General features: G+C 42.4%; 1 protein-coding gene across 2 annotated transcripts in view; it reads left to right on the top strand.

Moving 5' to 3' along the window:
• Window positions 1-7,652: 7,652 nt before the first annotated feature.
• Window positions 7,653-19,899, top strand: part of col6a1 (collagen, type VI, alpha 1) — a 29,396-nt gene continuing 17,149 nt past the window's right edge. Inside the window, exons 1-20 of one of the 2 annotated variants that reach the window (XM_042079807.1) lie at window positions 7,653-7,733; window positions 7,819-7,945; window positions 9,694-9,823; window positions 10,701-10,907; window positions 11,345-11,504; window positions 12,121-12,234; window positions 12,638-12,658; window positions 12,957-12,977; window positions 13,375-13,419; window positions 13,580-13,633; window positions 15,290-15,334; window positions 15,438-15,464; window positions 15,572-15,598; window positions 15,691-15,735; window positions 16,815-16,868; window positions 18,149-18,211; window positions 18,389-18,451; window positions 18,763-18,816; window positions 19,160-19,195; window positions 19,429-19,491. In XM_042079807.1, coding sequence (XP_041935741.1) covers window positions 7,855-7,945; window positions 9,694-9,823; window positions 10,701-10,907; window positions 11,345-11,504; window positions 12,121-12,234; window positions 12,638-12,658; window positions 12,957-12,977; window positions 13,375-13,419; window positions 13,580-13,633; window positions 15,290-15,334; window positions 15,438-15,464; window positions 15,572-15,598; window positions 15,691-15,735; window positions 16,815-16,868; window positions 18,149-18,211; window positions 18,389-18,451; window positions 18,763-18,816; window positions 19,160-19,195; window positions 19,429-19,491 — 1,320 coding nt within the window. In that variant the 5' untranslated portion in view covers window positions 7,653-7,733; window positions 7,819-7,854. Of the gene's footprint in view, window positions 7,946-9,693; window positions 9,824-10,700; window positions 10,908-11,344; window positions 11,505-12,120; window positions 12,235-12,637; window positions 12,659-12,956; window positions 12,978-13,374; window positions 13,420-13,579; window positions 13,634-15,289; window positions 15,335-15,437; window positions 15,465-15,571; window positions 15,599-15,690; window positions 15,736-16,814; window positions 16,869-18,148; window positions 18,212-18,388; window positions 18,452-18,762; window positions 18,817-19,159; window positions 19,196-19,428; window positions 19,492-19,899 lie in introns of both variants that reach the window. The other variant, XM_042079806.1, reaches the window with a different exon arrangement.

Raw genomic sequence — 19,899 nt, 5'->3', positions numbered from 1 at the left:
AATCAAAGAGCCCAAGCGTGGAGGGTGGTTAGCCCCTGGGGACCAAAAGGTTTTATTCCTTATCAGCCTAGTGGGTCTACATGCCCTCCGAGTTTCATATGCCCCATGTTTCATTACCCTGTAGAACCTTTATGCCCACCTGCACTTGTGCTTGCAGTAGTCATAATTACAACATCAACCAGATGTTATAGTTATAGCAGTCATAGGGGTCTAAGGAGTAAGCCTAAAACCCTCTGCTGCAAGTCATAGGGGTCTAAGGAGTAAGCCTAAAACCCTCTGCTGCAAGTAATGCTCCTATCTGCAGGGTGTTTAAGGAGCATGGAAAGAACAGGTGTAATTTGACTTTTATTGTCTGTTGAACTCAAATATCAACAAACTTTTTGTTTGTGATCAATTATTTATTTATTTTCTTGCAATCATTGTTTACACATTGGAGGGGGAACACCTTCACAAGAGGAAAAAAAACATTAGGCTGATTACAGCATCATTGAAAATATAACAGAGGCACAGTGAAGTGTTGCTTATTCTGATGCCCAAGCCCACCCTCCAACCCCTAACATGATTCGCTCAAGGTATTGAACAGTTAACAAAAAGGCACTGGATTTAGGGATGTTGTGCTATTATACTATCCTCCTTTAAGAGACAAATTGTTACCATTTAGACAGGGGTGTAGTGGTAAAATAAGAGGTAGGTAAACTATGATGTCCGTGTTGATGGTGGAGGTTATTGTCCAATGTTTATAACAATATCAGTGGTATTATGGTTCCTAGAGTGTTGGTGAGTGCACATATTGGGAATGTATAATGGATAATAAAGTGTGATTTTTGAATGTTAAAAGTTGCAATTGGTGAATAAACTCTTTTGAGAAGTGGATACACTCTGAGGTGGATAAACTCTATTTCTGAAATTTTAGAGGTGGATAAACTGGGTTTATTTGTGTTTACTACAGCCCTGAACTTAGAGCCATACATGGGCACATTAGCTGTTTGCTGTTTGAGTGTGTTGGGTTGCATTGTGTAGGTTAATTAACCTATCACTGTATCTTATTATTTCTCATTTGTGTCTACATCGGTCACATGTCTGAGGGTAGACATCTGTGTGCTGTGTGAGATTACAGCCGTGACTTCAAAGCCAGCCATCAAGCTTTTAAATGGAATTCATTCCACGACAATGAGAGTATAGGATTTCATTAGTTAGTGCCTATCCATGTATTGGTTTGACATGGATGTTTGGCTTGTGGGTTCAAAATGTAACTCACATTTCGTTTCCCCAAGGTATTAATGTGCTGAGAATTCCAGTTCCTTAGAACCATGAAGGAATGCATAACAGTTCATAATCATTTGCACTAACTGCACACAGATGTAACATGTTGCTCCAGAATGCTGGTGACTTTATTGACCTTCCATAGGATAAACAAATCCCGTGACCGTCTGAGGGCTGTGGTCTATGTGGTGTGTTGTTTTACAGATGTGTGTGTTGTTTCATTAGTATCATAAAATTACAATTTCTGAAATGGCATATCAAACGTGGTGGGTTTTTGCTTTTTCCCCATTTAGAGATACTTGTTTTGCACGTTTTGCACATGTTTTGCACATGTTGTAGTGAGACTGAAAAAAAGAGCATCAGAGTTGATTGAAATGTTCTCAAGACATGGCATAGTAACAAGAATAGAGTACTTCAACTCATTGTACATTCAATTTTTTTTATTTTTTTTTTGGATCAGATACGTTTGGCAGCATAACTTTATAGGGGTTTATACGACGGAGAATTGTATAATCTAGCCATGAGCTCTCTTTCACAATAGACCTCTCCAGAATAAGTCCCGCCTCCGTAACTTCCGTATCCATCCAACTTCCGGGCGTCGATTGTCTATGGGAAATAAAATGGCGTTTCGAAATATCATACCGGTAAAACATCTGTAGGTAGCGAAGTAGAAAAAGCTGGTGGGCAGATTGGCCTACACACTTCTGCCATCTAGTTTCCACTGGATTTTTTGATTGTCGGTGCCGTTTAAGTAGTATACTATAGACTATACTACTTAAACGGCACCGAAAATCAAAAAATCCAGTTAGGAGACGGGACTTATTCTGGAGAGGTCTATATCAGCCACACCCACTCCTCACTCTCCTGCCCTCTGCTCTGATTACCAACTAGCCACACTCACTTCTCAGTCATCGGTTGTCACAGACTCTCCTTCATTCTCCCCAGAGTACTGATCACCCACACCTGGGTAATCACACCCAAAGACTCAGATCGGTGCCCTTGGCTGCCACACCAGTTCTTGCGCCTGGACATTCTTACTCCTTCAGTTAAGTCTGTATCCTCTGTACTTTTAAACCCAAAACTCTCCTTGGATTTCCTTTGCTCTGCTCTTTCTAGATCTTCTGTGTTTTGGATGCTTCTCATTTATCCCGTTTGATCTACTGTGAGTTTGACTGGGACTCTAATTCTGAAACCTCATTCCCAGGTGTGAAGTCTGAAAATAAAACTGTGATACTGAGAATGAATCCTGTTGACCTAAGTCTATGTGTATCCTGACAGTGTGTACATGGGTGGGTAAGTCAGCTTGGGCCCCTACTTAGCTGGTGGCTTGGTCACACTCCCTGTCCAGTGGTCTCTACCTCCATGATGGAGGTACCTCCAAGTTCAAGGCGCTGTTGTTAGTTTGAATTTAAGTGGTGTTTGGCTGACTGTGTAGATCCAAAACAAAAGTGTGATCCAAAATTGTCCACAGGCCACAGGCTACACCAGGTCCTCAACTGAAGCACTCTGTTCGCATAGCGTAAAATACCAGAAGACTGATCTAATATTTCCACTCTGACGTCTGGTGTAACCAGTTCCACTGATTACTGTGGAAGACAATTGTTGCAGCAGACACTCCACAAATGGAACATTTAAGACAATTGGCTTCTGCTCTCACAGAAGGCTTAAATGTACCATGATGGTAGGGCAGGTGTGCTTTTTACCAATTAGCCACAGGTGACTGAACTAAAGCCTTTCCTGTCACTCAGCGCTTTGCTGACCTTGTGTCCTAACTTATACAAACCATCTTTGACAGAGGAGTCCTTCCAACATGTCCATGTGCAGTCATTGGAATGTGTTAAGGAAGTCAAATAAAAATATTTTCTGTTCTTCCAAAGAGACCAAACACAGAGGTTAAAAAGCAGGGGGTCTACTCCAGAGAAAGCCAACATCATCTGATCTGCTTTGACTCTCTCTGTACTGTAGTTAGGCCAAGGTTGGCTTGTTGATACTGGCTCTATTTGATCGCTTATCAGAGAACTGACATTTTTGACTATTGATGTGTCAATCAAGTTATAGCCTGCCGAAGTTAAAAGAAAATCTTTGTTGTAAGCATGTTTTAATAAACTGGTGAGCTATCACCACTAACATTTAGGGTTTTATGATATCACTGGTTTTCAACATTAATGTTCGTAGTGTTTGTATTGATTCCTCTGTGATGTTCCCTTTTAGTATAAATAACAAAATAGACTAAACAAAACTTCATAGCTACTTATCCATCACTAATCTGTGATTTGTCTTTTAGAGGTTAGTCAATTCTGTTATTTACTGTGGGACTCAATTCAGATAAATCAGAATCATGTTGCTATCTTTGACAAGCTACCAACATGTCTGTGGGATAAGACAAATTCATGAGAAATTCGTCCGAATTGAACCCCACAGTTCCCCCACAATTCTGTCAGTGTTCAGAGCAAGCCAGAGTCCACACACACGCATGGCCAAGCATACAGACACAGGGACACACACAGATTCGGATGAATTTCTCATTGAATTTTTTCATCCCATGGAGTCATGTTATTGGCTTCCTCTCACCCCCTCAAATACACACTGCCTCAGAGCAAGCAAGCTAGCTCTCACACACACACACACACACACAGACACAAAGTGGGAGACACCCCAGGTCTCCTGATGAAGATGAATGAATTATTCAGAATCGCTCAGACAAAAACCTCACTGTGCCCCATCCTCCTCCGTCCTGTACTTCGTCCATCGTCTGGGCCTGAGTAGACGAGGAGGTCACGCTGCTTCAAATTAGAGCTGTCTGGACTTCTTCCCTTAATGTTCCTCCCGCTGCAGAACACCCTAGAATTCATTATGTCGTGTTCATACTCAAAAACCTTAAATCCTCTCACCTTTGCCCCCTCTTTTATGTACATGCAGCAATAAAGAACTTCTAGACCAGTGGTTCTTAAACTTTTTGTCTGGCGACCCCCAAAAAACATGGACCAAGTCTCGCGACCCCCTTCTCTCTAACCGGTGGAATTTAGTTACTAAATGTTGTGAGATGGGCATTGGAAGCAGAGCCAGCAAAATGTCTTCTTTCATAGGTACTGTATGTCAATGTCAACATCAAAGGCATTATGTCTATGGCAGCCTTTAACTAAAACCCTTTACAAAAATGTTTTTAATCCAGACTCAAATCATTTCGCGACCCCTCCAATATTTTTGGCGACCCCCAGTTTGAGAACCACTGACCTAGACAAGAGGTGTGCTACATATACCATAATCATTTCATATCTTGGCACCGGCTTTTCCTTGTTCCATATCAACACCTTTTGTCTCTAGCAGTCTCTCTACAACAGCTGTTGCAGTCTTCCTGTGGTGTATGACTGTTGTACACATATGACATGGTATTTAGTAATGAATGATTGGAATGTATACTGTGTAAGTATGCAAAGGCAAACGGTGTGTACGCTTCATTGCCAGAGGACACCAACACTGCCACAAGAAGATTGATATTTGTTTACAACAAACCAGAAACCACGGTTTTGCGACCTAACAATTTACATTATCCCACTGTGCTGTGACTCTAAACACAACACTGCAGTGGGATTTCGACTGCTCGTCGTATACGGTCAATCGCCAGAGCCCCAAGTGGTCAGTAAAATCCAAACTCATCCAGTTAGATCTACAGCTTTGGACCTCTGCCCTCACAAACCTGCGGGAGCCTTGGATGTCCCTGGTTCTCAGATACACACAGGAACAAACTGTTTGGGTCAGCTGTCTAGCCTCATCACCACTGACTTCCTGACTGTTTACAACAGATTTCAAAGAGGTGCCATGAAACATTACATGGCATTGCTGTGTCCCAGCATCCCCTGCAAGTCAAGTCAAGTCAAGTCAATGTTTTATTCCCAATGCGATGAAACATCCCCTGGAATTTGGTTTAGTGTTCCTTCTCCCCTTCTCTCTCTCTCTCTCTCTCTCTCTCTCTCTCTCGCTCTCTCTTGCATTCCTATTTTCATTCTCTCACACTCTCTCTCCCTCTTTACATTTCCCTTTCTCTCTTTCTCTCTCTCTCCTTCATTTTCTGTTGCTCCTCTCCCTCTCTCTCTCTCTCTATCTGTATCTCTCTTTGCTATTCTTCATACTCTTTTTCTTTCTCTTCAGCCTGTACATGGCGGAGTGCGGCCTGATGTCATTCATAAAGGCTCACTCCTCCGTCTACAGCCACCAAACTCTTCCTCAGATTTACAGTTGAACCTCCACTATTAAACGCTGATGATTACCAGATGGGGTTTTCCCCTCCTCCCCTCCCTGATTCTTTGCCCACCCCCTCAACCCCGTACTCCTCCACTCCACTCAAAATGATTTTTTTCCCCCTTCCTTTTTTGATGAAAAAAAAACAAAACTGCTGTATGAGATCAGTGGAAAAAGCCTGCAGTGCACTGGCCAAATGTCTCTCCAGTAATAGAATTTTTAAAACAGAATTGAATCCCAGCTTTGGGGAGGGAAGACAGCCTTGTGACTATAACCTCTACTTTTCCGACAGGCAACTGTTTGTATCAAAATACCCCCCACCGCCTCAATTTTTATTCTAAACACTCAATAATCTGTAGCACCTTTGTCTTTATTCATCGTTGCCAAGGCACACAGCGTTGCTCATTGCAGTCTAAGCTGAGAGTCAACACTAACTGCTCTGCTTCTCAGGGGAAATATTTTGTCATGCACCGGAGGGTTTTTCCCCTTCATCTTCCCTAGACACAAACACACACACACACATACACACACACACACACACATACACACACACACACACACGCATGCACATACACACGCATACACGCATACACACACACACACATGCACACACACACACACATGCACACGCATACAAACACACACACACACACCACACACACACACACACACACACACACACCCATACAAACACACACACACACACTTTGAGCAGCTATTTACAATGAGCTCTATATCCACTACTGTCACTTTTCCCCCAGTCGTTCACCATCACCAATTACGCCCACTCATTATCTCACTCTGACAGCCAATCAATCATGGAGGGTTATGTCTTGGTTGAGGGACAAGTTTTCCAGTTACAGCCACACCACTTACAGTTACACAGGGTGTCTGCATGTCGCACCGTCATGGAAAAGGGAGGGGATCATCCCAGTGTGACCACTGGCTGTGGTCCTAACAGGACCGTTGAGTCTCTGCATCAATCCTCCCTGTCACGGCCAAGACAGCTGAGATGATCCAAGAAGATGTATATACTCGCAGATTTACAATTTTGCAACATTTTGGATCAAAATTCTTTTCTCGCTCTTCAGGGGCGTATTGTATCAATGCTAGGTCACAGCATGAGGCCTGTTGGCGGGCTGTGTCTCCTCAAGACTGTGGCTTTGAAAAGTCTATGGCTCAATTGTCAGAGGAAGGATTAATCCATTCCACAGGTGAGGGTTAGCAGTTGGCTGTCGGCATTCAGATGTTTAGCGCTGTGCTGCGTCGCTCGTGTATGCTAAACACTGAGAGGATACAACACAAAAACCTCCACTGTTACATAACAACATACCATTCAAAATGAGTGATTTATTTGGAGAGAGAGGGAGAGAGGGAGGGAGGCTAAATGTCAGCTACACACACATAGATGGCGCTGTTCCTCTTCACAGAGACATGTTGAGGCTGGGGCTGCAGGCGGGGGGCAGGCGGGGATTTGAAGAAATGCAGATGTGTGAAGAGAACTGTGACCCCCCCCCCCCCCCCCCCCCCCCCCATCATGGAAGACTGGACAACATGTGAGCAGAGCTGAAGGTTTCCACCAAATGTCTTCACTATCTCCTCACCCTAACCCAGCCACCCACTCATCACCCCACACACAATCACCCTAAACTCCCAAACTCCACCGCCACCACCCCTTTCACTCACTCCTAATACTGTCCAGACTTTGAAAACTAGTCTAATACATGAAGGTAACTACACAAACGCATATATTGCAAACACAAGCACACCCCTTATCACCCATCCAGGTTCCACACGGTCCATTAACTTGCTTCATAGAATACTCATCCATAGAGTTTGTTCTACCATTCTTAATCACATGCCCCATTAAGCATTATGGCTTATCCTACAACACACCGAAGTAAACACATTAAAAGTAGTAGCCTAAATGCTGCAAGAGAACACATTTGGAAAAAAAAAAGAAATCTGTAACCTATGATGAACCTATGTAGATGGTTTAAAACAATGTAAGTTCAATGTAATGCGTTCGCTAAACAATCGAAACATGTGTTAGATTAGATGAGGGATACGTTTTGATATTTTATGTCTCGAGGATAAGAACTCTAAAGAAGGCTACATTGGTGAAGTCAACTCCTCCTACGTCCTTCCTTCACATTAAGGCGTTCACATCTGGACCTGCGCTTCCAGCCGACGCTTCCTCCCTCTCCTCTGTCCCGTTACACTGGTCCAAGGTGGGATTTCTGGATTACAATCCTGATAATTTCTCCTTTCCCTTTAAAGTACTCAGGTAGGCTAACGTTGCTGTTTTGTCCGTAGTTTGCACGGTCAACGTGCAAAGGACTTTTTAGGACCATGGCTCGGAGAGGACTTATTCTAACAGCTTTCTGGCTGTGCTCGTTATGGGAAGTGATGCGAACTCAAAACCTAAGAAATCCGTTTCAAGGTAATAACCCTGTTTGCCTTATTATGTTAAAACATTGGTATTTCTGGATGTTTGGAAAGACAAAGCTAAGGTGTACCTTAGGTGTAACCTATACGAAAAGTTTACATTTGTTGCGCACATTATTGCATATGTTATTAGCTTGGCACAATAATTTATTGTTCAAATAGTCAGACAAAACCTGTGGCTTCTGTTTGGCTTCTGTTTTGCATTAGTTGCTTTTTCTAAGGTAGAAAAACCTTATGTTTAAACGGAGACATTTCACATCACATGTTAGTTAAATCAAAATTGCTATTTGCTATAAGAATAAATTCAGGAATTTATTCACGGTAGGTAAGATACGTTGCAGAAGCAGAGTGAGTGACTGCTCTTGTACTTGAACAACGAGTGAAAGCAGCCTATGTCCTGACATCTTGTTTAACGTTTAAGAGGCCTTTCTCAGGTCATGAAGTCTATGTTTTGCTATGTTGCACGGTGATGTGTGGAGCTACTGTAGGGGTTATCAGAAATAGGCCTATTCATCTATTGTTTCCTGGCTTTGTGATTATATGCCATATACTTGCTAATGTGGTGTAGCCGGAGGAATGATGGCTAGGGGTTTGAACCAGGCCACCAAACTGATTTTACCGTTTTAGTTAAATACCGTATGTGAGTGTTCATGAGTGGAAATATCAAGATGTCACATGCTCATTTGCTGGGACTATAAAAAAAAAAAAAAGAAGCATATTACGGGATTTATTAATGGGGTCATGTGACTACTGAAAGTCACGTGATACAAATCCAGGTACTAGGGGTAACACCTCAATCAACAAGTTATAGGTAGGCCCTATATGTTTATATTTTCATGTATCAGTGCTAATGTTAGTAGCCTGCTGATACTGAACATGTTAGCATGCAATGTATTTGTTTATTTGAACAATTTCTGAGTATGCTTTCTTGACTGTTTACAATATGTGGATTGTTGAGTCAAGTTCTCTGATTTTCAGACAGTGTGGTGATGGGAAGTCTAAATCTTTCTAATTGTTCTCTTTTTGCGAAAGAGAATCTTGCTTTCAGTTTCCTCAGTTGCTAAACAACACATACAACACTGGAACAAGGTATACACCAGAGGCTATCAAATTGTCAACACGGATGTGGTATTGCACTTTTTATAAACAGTCTTCTTCAGGTTGACCCCACAAAAGAGTCTTTCAAATGTTCTTAGAACCTTGTAAGGGAAAGGCTCCATCAAGAACTCCTTAGACCAGCCTAACTCGCTGCACAGATGTTTAGACTCAGGGCCTGACCTGCATCAGTAGTTCGTAAGGCAGAAAATAATCAATGGAAGAAATCTGACGGTTGGAAAGACCCAAAGATACTGTACACTGTTGCCCCCTAGATTGCTCCTTTCAGTATAAAAGTTAAGAATCGGGCAGCCACTCCGCACAATATAATCATGCCAAGTGACATGATGGAGACATGATGTTTGAGGCAGCCATGATTGGACTAGTCGTGTCTCTCTACTTTGATTCAATGATACAGCAGATATTAAGGAGTTTTTGAAGTGTAAATAAATTTAGGCAGATATATCATTCCTTTAGTTATGACACTGTTGCTGAGGGAGGAGGAGTGTGTGAAAATCATGGCAAGTGACATGATGTTTGCAATGCAGCCTTGATCTGACCTCTCTCTCTCTCTCTCTCTCCTCTCCCTCTCTCTCTCTCTCTCTCTCTCCTCCTCTCTCTCTCTCTCTCTCTCTCTCCTCTCCTCAGACTGCCCAGTGGATCTGTTCTTTGTCTTGGATACCTCTGAGAGTGTGGCACTCCGTGCCAAACCTCCAGAGTACTACATCAGCCAGATCCAGCAATGGACCAACACGTTTATTGATGAGCTCAAGGAATTGTATGTATAGACAAACACTGTCTATGTCCTAAACACAGAGTTTGTTATCGCCATGACAATAATTCAGCCAATACAAGGTCATTGAATTCAACAAAGTATATCATAGTTTAAACGCCGTTCTATAACTGTCCACAATGACCAAGAGCATATTTATGATGCGATCTGTGAAAAACCCATCACATGGTGAAATCAAACATTGATGATTTCTGCTGATTTCTGATGAACACATGATTTCTGCTGTTTCAACCCTCTCTGGTGAATTTTAACCAACTTAACCTATTGTGTTTGTTTCATGTTTATTAGTTTTGTTTTCCATGAGAGCTGCATTATAGTTTATTATAAATCCATAGTAATGCCTATATTATTGTTATATTATTATTGACCTTCCATTTTCAATCGATGGCCTGTACTGTACTGTCCATCTGATCAATATGTAGTCTCACCCATTCATTTCTAATGGCTGGTCATATGCCATTTTTGACCAGGAACACCAAAGGTGTACAAAAGTTAAATCAAAGTTGGTGAAACTTATGTTTTGGGTTTTTGCAGATCCCATCACATTTTGTCATTTCCTTTATGTTAACCGAAATCATAGTCAGTGCCGTGTCCAAAGTACCTCATGTGTACCCAAAGAATTGTTTAGTAGATGACAAATACATATGATGTGATTGAAGAAATACAGTATAATCATGACTCATTATATTGGTACAGTATTGTGATTTTGGCTCTAGCATTACCAAAGCACAGCATTCCAAGCTTCACCGCACCCTCTTTTTTCCCTTTTCTTGTGAAGTGTGTCAGTAACATTGAATAACTGGCCTTTGTAGATCAACTCTTTATTAAGTTTATGGACTTTGCTGCCTGTTTTCCCCCCCAGCAACCAGGAATGTGACCGGACCCTGACGTGGAACTCGGGAGCCCTGCATTACAGTGACAGTGTCGAGCTGGTCAGAGAGCTCAGGGACATGCAGAGTGTCAGTGAGAGAAATAGCCTGAAGGCTGCCATCAATGCCATCAAGTACATTGGCAAGGGAACCTACACAGACTGTGCCATCAAGAGGGGCATCGCTGAAGTGATGGTTAAGTAAGTATCACTTCAGATGCAGATGCACCCACGTAAACATATTGTGTTCATGCACTCACACACACACACACACACACACACACACACACACACACACACACACGCACACACACACGCACACACACACACACACAAGATGCATCTGCATACCAATATTAATTGCTCATAGGCACATGACCATACCATCCAATCATTACCTTAACGTGTCAACACTATATCTTCTTAGAATACAGCTTTTACATGTTTCACACCACATTTTTATTTGTCCATTGGGCATTTTTAACCCAAATGACTAGTTTGAGCTGGTATCCACATGCGAGCTCTCAGAGCATCCCACTATTAGCATTAGCACAAAGTTATCTCAACTTGAGTTCCCCGTACATATGACCGAGTGCTAACTATCTAGGCATATACTCTGTTCCTCCTTCCTTAAACAGCGGTTCTTACTACCACGAGAACAAGTACATTGTAGTGGTGACGGACGGCCACCCGGAGACTGGTTATAAGGAACCGTGCGGAGGCATCCAGGATGCAGCCCAAGAGGCCAAACAGCATGGCATCAAAGTCTTTGCTGTGGCCATCTCTCCTGATGAACAGGTAAGTGGAGAATGGATGCCTCACCAGTACATGGATAGGTGGGATAGTTAGAATAAGTCTAGCGACACCTGTCAGTGAAACAAACCTGTGAGCGAAACACCCCTGTGAGCGAACATCTTACGTTTAGCATATTTGATGGCTCCTCCAACTGTGGTATATGGGCATTGTAATTATTCTGTTGTGTAGTGGAAGTCTGTGATAACATAAGCAGCACACCAAGTGATGCTCCTTTCTAGTCTTGGGTTGCTCAGTAGTTAGGCACAAACACAAGAGCAAAGTCAAGCTGAATGCCTATGATCTGTCTAGTGATTCCTACAGGAGTGAGGAAGGCTATTTCCTTCAGTTGACCCACACTTCCTGTTTCCAGATGTGTACTGATAAACTTTAAGAGGGTTAAGTGATGGCCAGTTGTGGAACATTCAGCTGTATATACAAGCGATTCAATGCATGAAATCAAGATGAAAGCACTCACATTTAGTAGCTTAATCAGTAGTCTCCTTGTCTCTCTCTCTCACTCTCACTCTCTCTCTCTATCTCTCTCTCTCTCTCTCTCTCTCTCTCTCTCTCTATCACTCTCTCACTCTCTCTCTTTCTCTCTCTCTCTCTCTTTCCAAAGGATGCCAGATTGTCTATCATCGCAACAGACAAAAACTACCGTCAGAACTTCACTGCTGCCAACTTGAGGCGTGAAGGCACGACCGCTGCCATTAAAACCATCATTGAGATCATTGTAAGTTAGGACTCAGGACATCTCACCACTATCAGCCAAAGCTATTTGTGTGTGTGTGTGTTAATTACTTACATGCTCATTTTTAGAATTATTTTATAGATGATTAGATGAGGTTAGATTTTGTGTGTGTGTGTGTGTGTGTGTGTGTGTGCGTGCGTGTGTGTGTGTGTGTGTGTGTGTGTGTGTGTGTGTGTGTGTGTGTGTGTGTGTGTGTGTGTGTGTGTGTGTGTTGCTACTTGCCTGTCATTTAATTACTTACATGCTCATTTTTAGAATTATTTTATAGATGATTAGATGAGGTTAGATTTTGTACTTTGTTGTTTTATTGCTTATGAATGTATGAGAACACATCTCATGTGTCTAATGTAATCATAATGTATATACTTTCTCTCTTCTATTTCAGCGGAATGAAACAAAAGATGTGGTATGTGCTTTCTGGTTTGATCTATATCTGATAGGATCTTCTTTATCCAAATTATAGTGCTGATTGTGTCAACTGTTCATTTTTGATGTAACTATCGTTACCGATGTGACTATCAATGAGAAACTGTCATTGTTCATTACTGATGTAACTATCGTTACCGATGTACTATCAGTGAGCAACTATCATTGTTCATTACTGATGTAACTATTATTAATGTAACAGTATCAACATGTGTTACTGATATAACAGTAGCATACATGATAATAATGTAATTGTATTTTTCTCTCTTTGTCCACAGTGCTGTTCCTTTGACTGCAATGTAAGTAAAAATCATTCATGCTTTCTCCAGTATTTGCATCCCTTTATCAGGAATAACATACAGTAGCTGGACAGAGCTGAAATCTGACAATACTGCAATAGTGTTGCCACAATAAAGTTGCGTTGCAATGCAGTATGTACCGTATGTATGCGATACAGTAAATAAACATCGGAACAAAACCTTTAGTAGAGAAACTTGGATGACTAAGAACCATTTGAAATGTTGTGTAGTAGTACAATCAAAAAAGACAAATTAAAGCTGGCATGGGTGCTCACTCAGTCAAGTGTCCATGTGTGATGGGCAGTGGCTACCACCAGCAGCACCATCCTGTGCTGGCATTATGAAATCTTTTATTCCACTAATTCTGTCTTTTTAATCCCTAATCCCTTCTTTGTAGGCTAAAGGTGGACCGAAGGGAGGAATTGGTGAACCAGGATACAAGGTGAGCAACATATATAAAACATTTAGATCAACACATGCTGCTACAAGGGGTATGAAAAGCTAATCGCGTGCTGGAAACACCCATGTGAACAGGCCAAGTGATTAAAACATTATTCCTAAATACCATCTCTTTCTTTCTTTTGGTCTGTTTCTGTGTTTAGGGCGAAGCTGGAAGGCCAGGCATGCATGGAGAGAAGGGAGACGTTGGTGCCCATGTGAGTATTGAAGTAACAGTCACATAGCAGCACAGAACACTGGACTGTTAAAGGGCAAATATACATACAGGAGCACAGTCAAACACCCATTGTATGTATGCAAGACATGTACCATACTATACTAGTACTATATTATAGTATAGTATAGTATTATACTATACAGTACTATACTATACTTTACTACGCTATGCAATGCTATGTTATGCTATACTGACTCTACTGACATGTTATAGGTAGGTTACCAGTTGGCTGTAGAATGTTAGTATGGCTTTAAAACAACAAAAAAAGGCTGAAAATCGAAATATACAAAGCTCACTTTCAAAGCAGTCAGTCATGCAATTACAGCAACTATTCATGGTCATCATTACACAAGGCATACAAAATGAACAGGATCAGGAAATTACCCGGGTTAGACTTGAACCCGGGTCCCCTTGGGCACTTGGACCCAATGTGGTATGGGCGCTGTGGCCAGTCCCCCCCCCCACACACACACACACACACACATTTATTATTTATAGGCCTGGGGTAAGCAAGTTATTTGGGCCATCACATTTTAGATTAAGTTTGCATGCTGTTTATGGGTGAGGTTAGTACTGGTGTGTGATGCCATTTGTATTTTCATTGATGGGAACATAATTACCATAATTAAGGATCAGTGCTATCTCAGGTAGAATCAGGGTTCCCACGGTCATGGAAAACCTGGAAAAGTCATGGAATTGTAAAATCCCATTTTCCAGACCTGCCGAAATCATGGAACTCAATAAATTCATTAAAAGTCTTGGAAAAGTCATGACATTTCATTTTCTTACCAGGGACGTAGGTAGGAGACAGCGTACATCATGTCACAGAATACGATCGCTTCCTTTATAGAATGGAGGGGAAGAAAACAAATTTTATCCAATCTTGTTGTTTAAGTCACAAAAATAGTCCCAAAGTAAGTCATTTGTACGTGTAGGCCGTGAAAAGTCATAGAAATTTAAATTAAGTTTATTGAAAGGTCATGGAAAGGTTTTAAAATGTTGTCAGTAAAAATGGGTGGGAACCCTTAGAATATGCATGACATAAATGGACAAATTAGCTCCTTCATTGTGAGACCCTAAACTCCCTAAATTGCCTCATGGTATCAAGGACTCCAAGCTGCACATTGAGTCCAGTATCTTATGAGCCGTTGTGTCCAAGGAAGGTGAATTTACAAGAGTGATAGGCAATTTAATTTGGCAGGCTCTACACTTTGGAACTAGAACAGCTGTCACCACGCCATCAGAATAAAGGAATGTCCGCTCTGAAACAGTGTACAGTAGAGTACTCATTTGAGAGAGAGATAGAGAGAGAGCATGTACACAGACAGGATGCCCATTCATAAACATTGGATGGTGACCAGCACTTCCATTAGGCATTAGGCATTTTGACTGTGGAGAGCCAGTGAACCCATTATATAAGGTTCCCTGTTTACCTCACACAGACAAAACATATTAATTCGGTCAATCTGCTGTCTCCTGGACCAGAATCAGAGACAGGGAGAGAGCTAACTCATGACTCACTCTACATGTGATATCATATTCATCTTTGACAGACTGATTTTTTAATATCATATTTCAGTCGGGAGAAGGATTAAAATACAACCAAGTTGTTTAAAGGTCTTTTTTTCATTGACAGGGAAATGCTGGTGATCCTGGCCCTGTTGGTTACCAAGGAATGAAGGTATGTTTTACTTGTTGTTCAAATATGACAATATCTCTTGTTTGAATTGTTATGTCTCTTATTGAAGTCATTAATTATTTTTTTCTCAATTCTTTCTTCATAGGGAGACAGAGGAGTGAGAGGCGACAAGGTATAATTATGCATTGCAGGTTACCATTGACTTAATTATATCAATTATACCGTATCATGCTTAATGAAAGCACAAGACTATACTTACATATCTTTTCTAACATCTAGGGAGAGAGGGGCCACAAAGGATTCAAGGTAAATATCTTCTCCTCTTGAAATATCTGCCTTTAAGATATCATCGCTCAGATTCAACAGGAGCTAAACATGTTTCTAAATTTCTCCTCCAGGGAGACAAAGGACAGCATGGCATTGATGGCATTGATGGACGCAAGGTAAAGGAGATCAGCACTCACACTTATGTTCATCCACTGAAACTCTTTTGTCACTCATATATCTTCAAAATAGGGTCATAGTGGACGCTCATTTCATCAACAAGGCAAAGAAGGCTCCAGTTTTAATCTCCAGAAAAGCAAGACTACATTTAATCATTTAGCAACAACTGCCTGATTCTTAGAGAAATGTCCATCATTGGTACTCATAGATGGACAAAAAGTTCTGTGTGAGAAACCTGCACTTGAGGGTTCTAGAATGGCCGTCTGACTTTCAAAACCTAAATTGAGAAGTTTCAGGCACAGGAAGCGTTGTGTTTTCTGCTTCACTAGCATAACACCTGCAGCCCTGTCCGTCCTGTGTTGATGAGTCTAGTGACCTCCCCTTGGCGAGAAGATGCTCTGTTGCTTTCTCACTGATCCATCGTGGTCATGTGGTCCGTGCACCCCAGCCCCCTCACAGTGCCCTGGCCTGGTTGGCCTCCTTGTGTGGTCTGTTGAGTGTGTCCTGCTGTGGCATGGATGGCTGTTTGTGTTCTTGCAGTGTGTGTTTCTTATCTAGTTGTGCTGTTTACCACATCCTATAACATCTGCTAATGACTTCATGCTGTCCAAACAGGGGGTTTAAGCTGTGGGGCTGTGAAACGTGTGTGTGTGTGTGTGTGTGTGTGTGTGTGTGTGTGTGTGTGTGTGTGTGTGTGTGTGTGTGTGTGTGTGTGTGTGTTCATCATAGGTCTTCTCACTTCACACTCTCCTTTCCAGCTGTTTCTGCTTGTTTGACCCAGATGTACGTGCCTAAGGCTGACTGACCTCCTCATGGTTGTGTGTGTACGTGTGTGCATGTGTGTGTGTCTGTGTCTTTGTCAGTATATGTGCGTGTACAGTATGTCCATGTGAGTGAGGGTTGAGCCATGGGGCCATGGGTGTGCTTGGTTAATATTCTGTGTAAACCTCACGGCTACCCACACCAAACCACAGCATTCAAGCTTTGTGTATGCGTGGGGCTGCCCATGCCTTTGTACACCCCCCCCCCTCTGTGTATTCCCAAGTGTGTTTATACACTGTCTCTTGTTCATCCACAGGGTGAACCAGGTTATCCAGGTCTTCCCGGCTGCAAAGGATCTCCAGGACCAGATGTAAGTGAGCATCCTCTAGAGCCTCATCTCTCCAGGTGTCGGCTCTACTACGCGTGTTTACATGTAAAAGCGGCAGCTCTGAGAAGCTGTGTGGCCCGGGTGGGGAGGAACAGCTGTTTCAGGACTCTTGCTGTCAACGGCTCCATCCTCACAGTGTGGGGAGGGCCCAGTGTGGTCAGCCACACCCCCCCCCCCCCAGCCCCCTTCCCCTGCTTCTGTCATTCTTACGCCCACACAAAGGAAAACTTGCAGCACCCTAAAAAAACAGTGTTCCTTTTAAATTGTAACCTTATTACATAAAGCTTTTAAGGTTGATGTTTTTAACACATCACAAAAGATTTCTAAATGAATCAAATACATGCACATGGTGATAATCATCATTCATTATTATTATCACCATTGTCATTATTATCATCATCATCGTCATTATGCTTTATTGAAATTGTCAAGGAAAAGAAGACATTGTGGAAAGAATCCCACATTTTGGTGTGGGTGTTGACAGTCATCTGTCTGTTAGCATCATTTTCTTACCCGTGTCTGAGCTGTTAACATTCAAGGGCATTTTAGACTAGGCTTCAAGACCAGTTGCTTGGCATTGGCAGTACATCTCACTATGGTAAACTAGCCATGGGTTAACTGATTGCTTTAAATATCTGCTCTAATTATATTTACGGTGATCTGATTGGCTTACTCCTATCACCAGACTCACCAGGTCTTCTTCTCTGAAGCAAGCAGGTTAATGGTAACAAAAAAAAAAAAAACACAAAAGATACTTATCATACATCCAAGTCCAGGTGTTTTGCCTTCCATCCCAAACATGATTGGCCAAAAAGTTTATTTGACCATGACAAGCTATCAGTCACAAAGCTGATTGGCTATCGACCTGGATCTTCTCTCCCCCAAACAGTGCTGATTGGCCGAGGCACCCACCCTCCCTCCGCTCTCTCAGACAAGCTCGTTCTCCTCCAGCTGCTTCCACTCAGCCTGCATCTGGAGTCCAGAGCAGGGGATGTTTGCCCCGGGACACTGCCAAACATTTACCAAATATGACATGTAGACATTCACAAAGGGTTCTCACTTTCTTGCTGAACCTCCCCCTCTGCTATCCATTGTGTAATTCTAAGTTTCAGTGCTAAAATACAGTTTTATACTGTTCCCTCTTCATTGTGAGACACAATACAGCCTCTGTGGGATTAGTGCTCATCATTTATGTGTGGGGGAGAGGATCACTGCTCCATTTGTCATGTCTGAAAGGAAACGTTTTCTTCTTTCTGTCACAGGGTTTGCAGGGAGAGCCTGGTCCAAAAGGAGACCCTGGACCATATGGTGTAAAAGGAGGAAAAGTATGAACATGCTTATCTGAACTGTAGTCGCATTTTTTTTTTTTAATGTTCCCATCATTGAAACAGTTCTTAAGTTTGACCAAAGACTAAGCCTTCTATTTGTTTGCAGATGCTATAGATTTAATTGACTTCCGCACCAGTTGATGAGGTAGTGTCTGACATTTCTCTCATCTTTAGGGAGAGGGTGGACTTGATGGTTTACCTGGACGTCCCGGGAACTACGGCCCCTCTGGACCAAAGGTAAATAGGACGCCCTCAATGAACAAGTGAGGCTGGTACACTCATCCACCGATTAGTAATGTAAAGATCCCGTCTGGGGGCAATCAGTCGAAGTGGTTTACCATCAGACGGCTGTTTACACATAGCTTTGTGATGTTGAGAGGATTGACTCACAGATGGTAGTGTTTAGCAGTTAGCATTGATGAGGCTTGAGATGGGGATTGGGATGGGGGACTGAGGGATAATTTATAGTTGGTGCTTCCACGCATCCTTGTCTCGCCACAGCCCCATGGTTTGCTTTGCCTCACATGTCTTTTGGTTCACTTGTGCAGGGAGACAGGGGACCGCCAGGCGCAAACGGAGACAAAGGAGAGAGAGGCGATGACGTGAGTATTTCCCAGCCCCTACGTGTTTACAGGTTTCTCTGGAGGCCCCCGTGATGGAGGTTCTGTGTATCCTGTGAGTAAGACATAAGCAAGGCCAAGGCCAAGTAAGAGCCCCTTTGGGAGGATAGCCTTCTAGGGCTTTGGAGAATGTCATTGTGTGTGTGTGTGTGTGTGTGTGTGTGTGTGTGTGTGTACAGTATGTTTGTGTGTGTGTGTGTGTGTGTGTGTGTGTGTGTGTGTGTGTGTGTGTGTGTGTGTGTGTGTGTGTGTGTGTGATCTTCTTCTTTCACAGGGAGGGAATTTGGTCAAAATTCAGTTTTAACAGCTTGTTTCTTTTTTAAAGGGCCAACCAGGAAAAGATGGAGGACCAGGCACCCAAGTAAGCATTACGTTTACATTTTCAACACAACAGAGTTATGAAATGATTTCAATTCCTCAAAACTCAGAAATGTGTCATGAAGTCATGTTACCGGTATTCACAATCTGTACACATAATCTGTAAGAAGCTCAGCACCTTGTAGATAGATAGATAGATAGATAGATAGATACTTTATTGATCCCTAAGGGGAAATTCAAGATGACCTTGTGATGACAATGAGACTTTCACTACAGGGAGGTCCAGGAGAGAAGGGCGAACAAGGATCCAGAGGAAACCGCGGGCCGAGGGGAGAGATTGTAAGTCTTCAACCTGAAACCTTTTTGCTTAGGTCAGCTCACAGCTCTAGGGGTGTCGGACTTGGGCAAGAGATACAATTTGCCCCAGAGTATGAGATCATGATACCACTGGCAAACACTCTGGCAACTTAATAACCATTAAATTCCCTTTATGCGATGTCCAGTGAAACAATTAATCAATTTATGATTGGATGAGAAGCAATCCATAAGTCCAAGTCCATAAGTCATAAGCCCTTGAGCAAGGCACCTAACCCCTCACTGCTCCCCAAGCGCCGCTGTTGTTGCAGGCAGCTCACTGCGCCGGGATTAGTGTGTGCTTCACCTCACTGTGTGTTCACTGTGTGCTGAGTGTGTTTCACTAATTCATGGATTGGGATAAATGCAGAGACCAAATTTCCCTCACGGGAT

This window comes from Alosa sapidissima, chromosome 23, assembly GCF_018492685.1.
Source record: "Alosa sapidissima isolate fAloSap1 chromosome 23, fAloSap1.pri, whole genome shotgun sequence".
In the NCBI taxonomy this organism is placed as follows: Eukaryota; Metazoa; Chordata; class Actinopteri; order Clupeiformes; family Clupeidae; genus Alosa; species Alosa sapidissima.
This window is presented reverse-complemented; position numbering and strand designations above follow the sequence as displayed.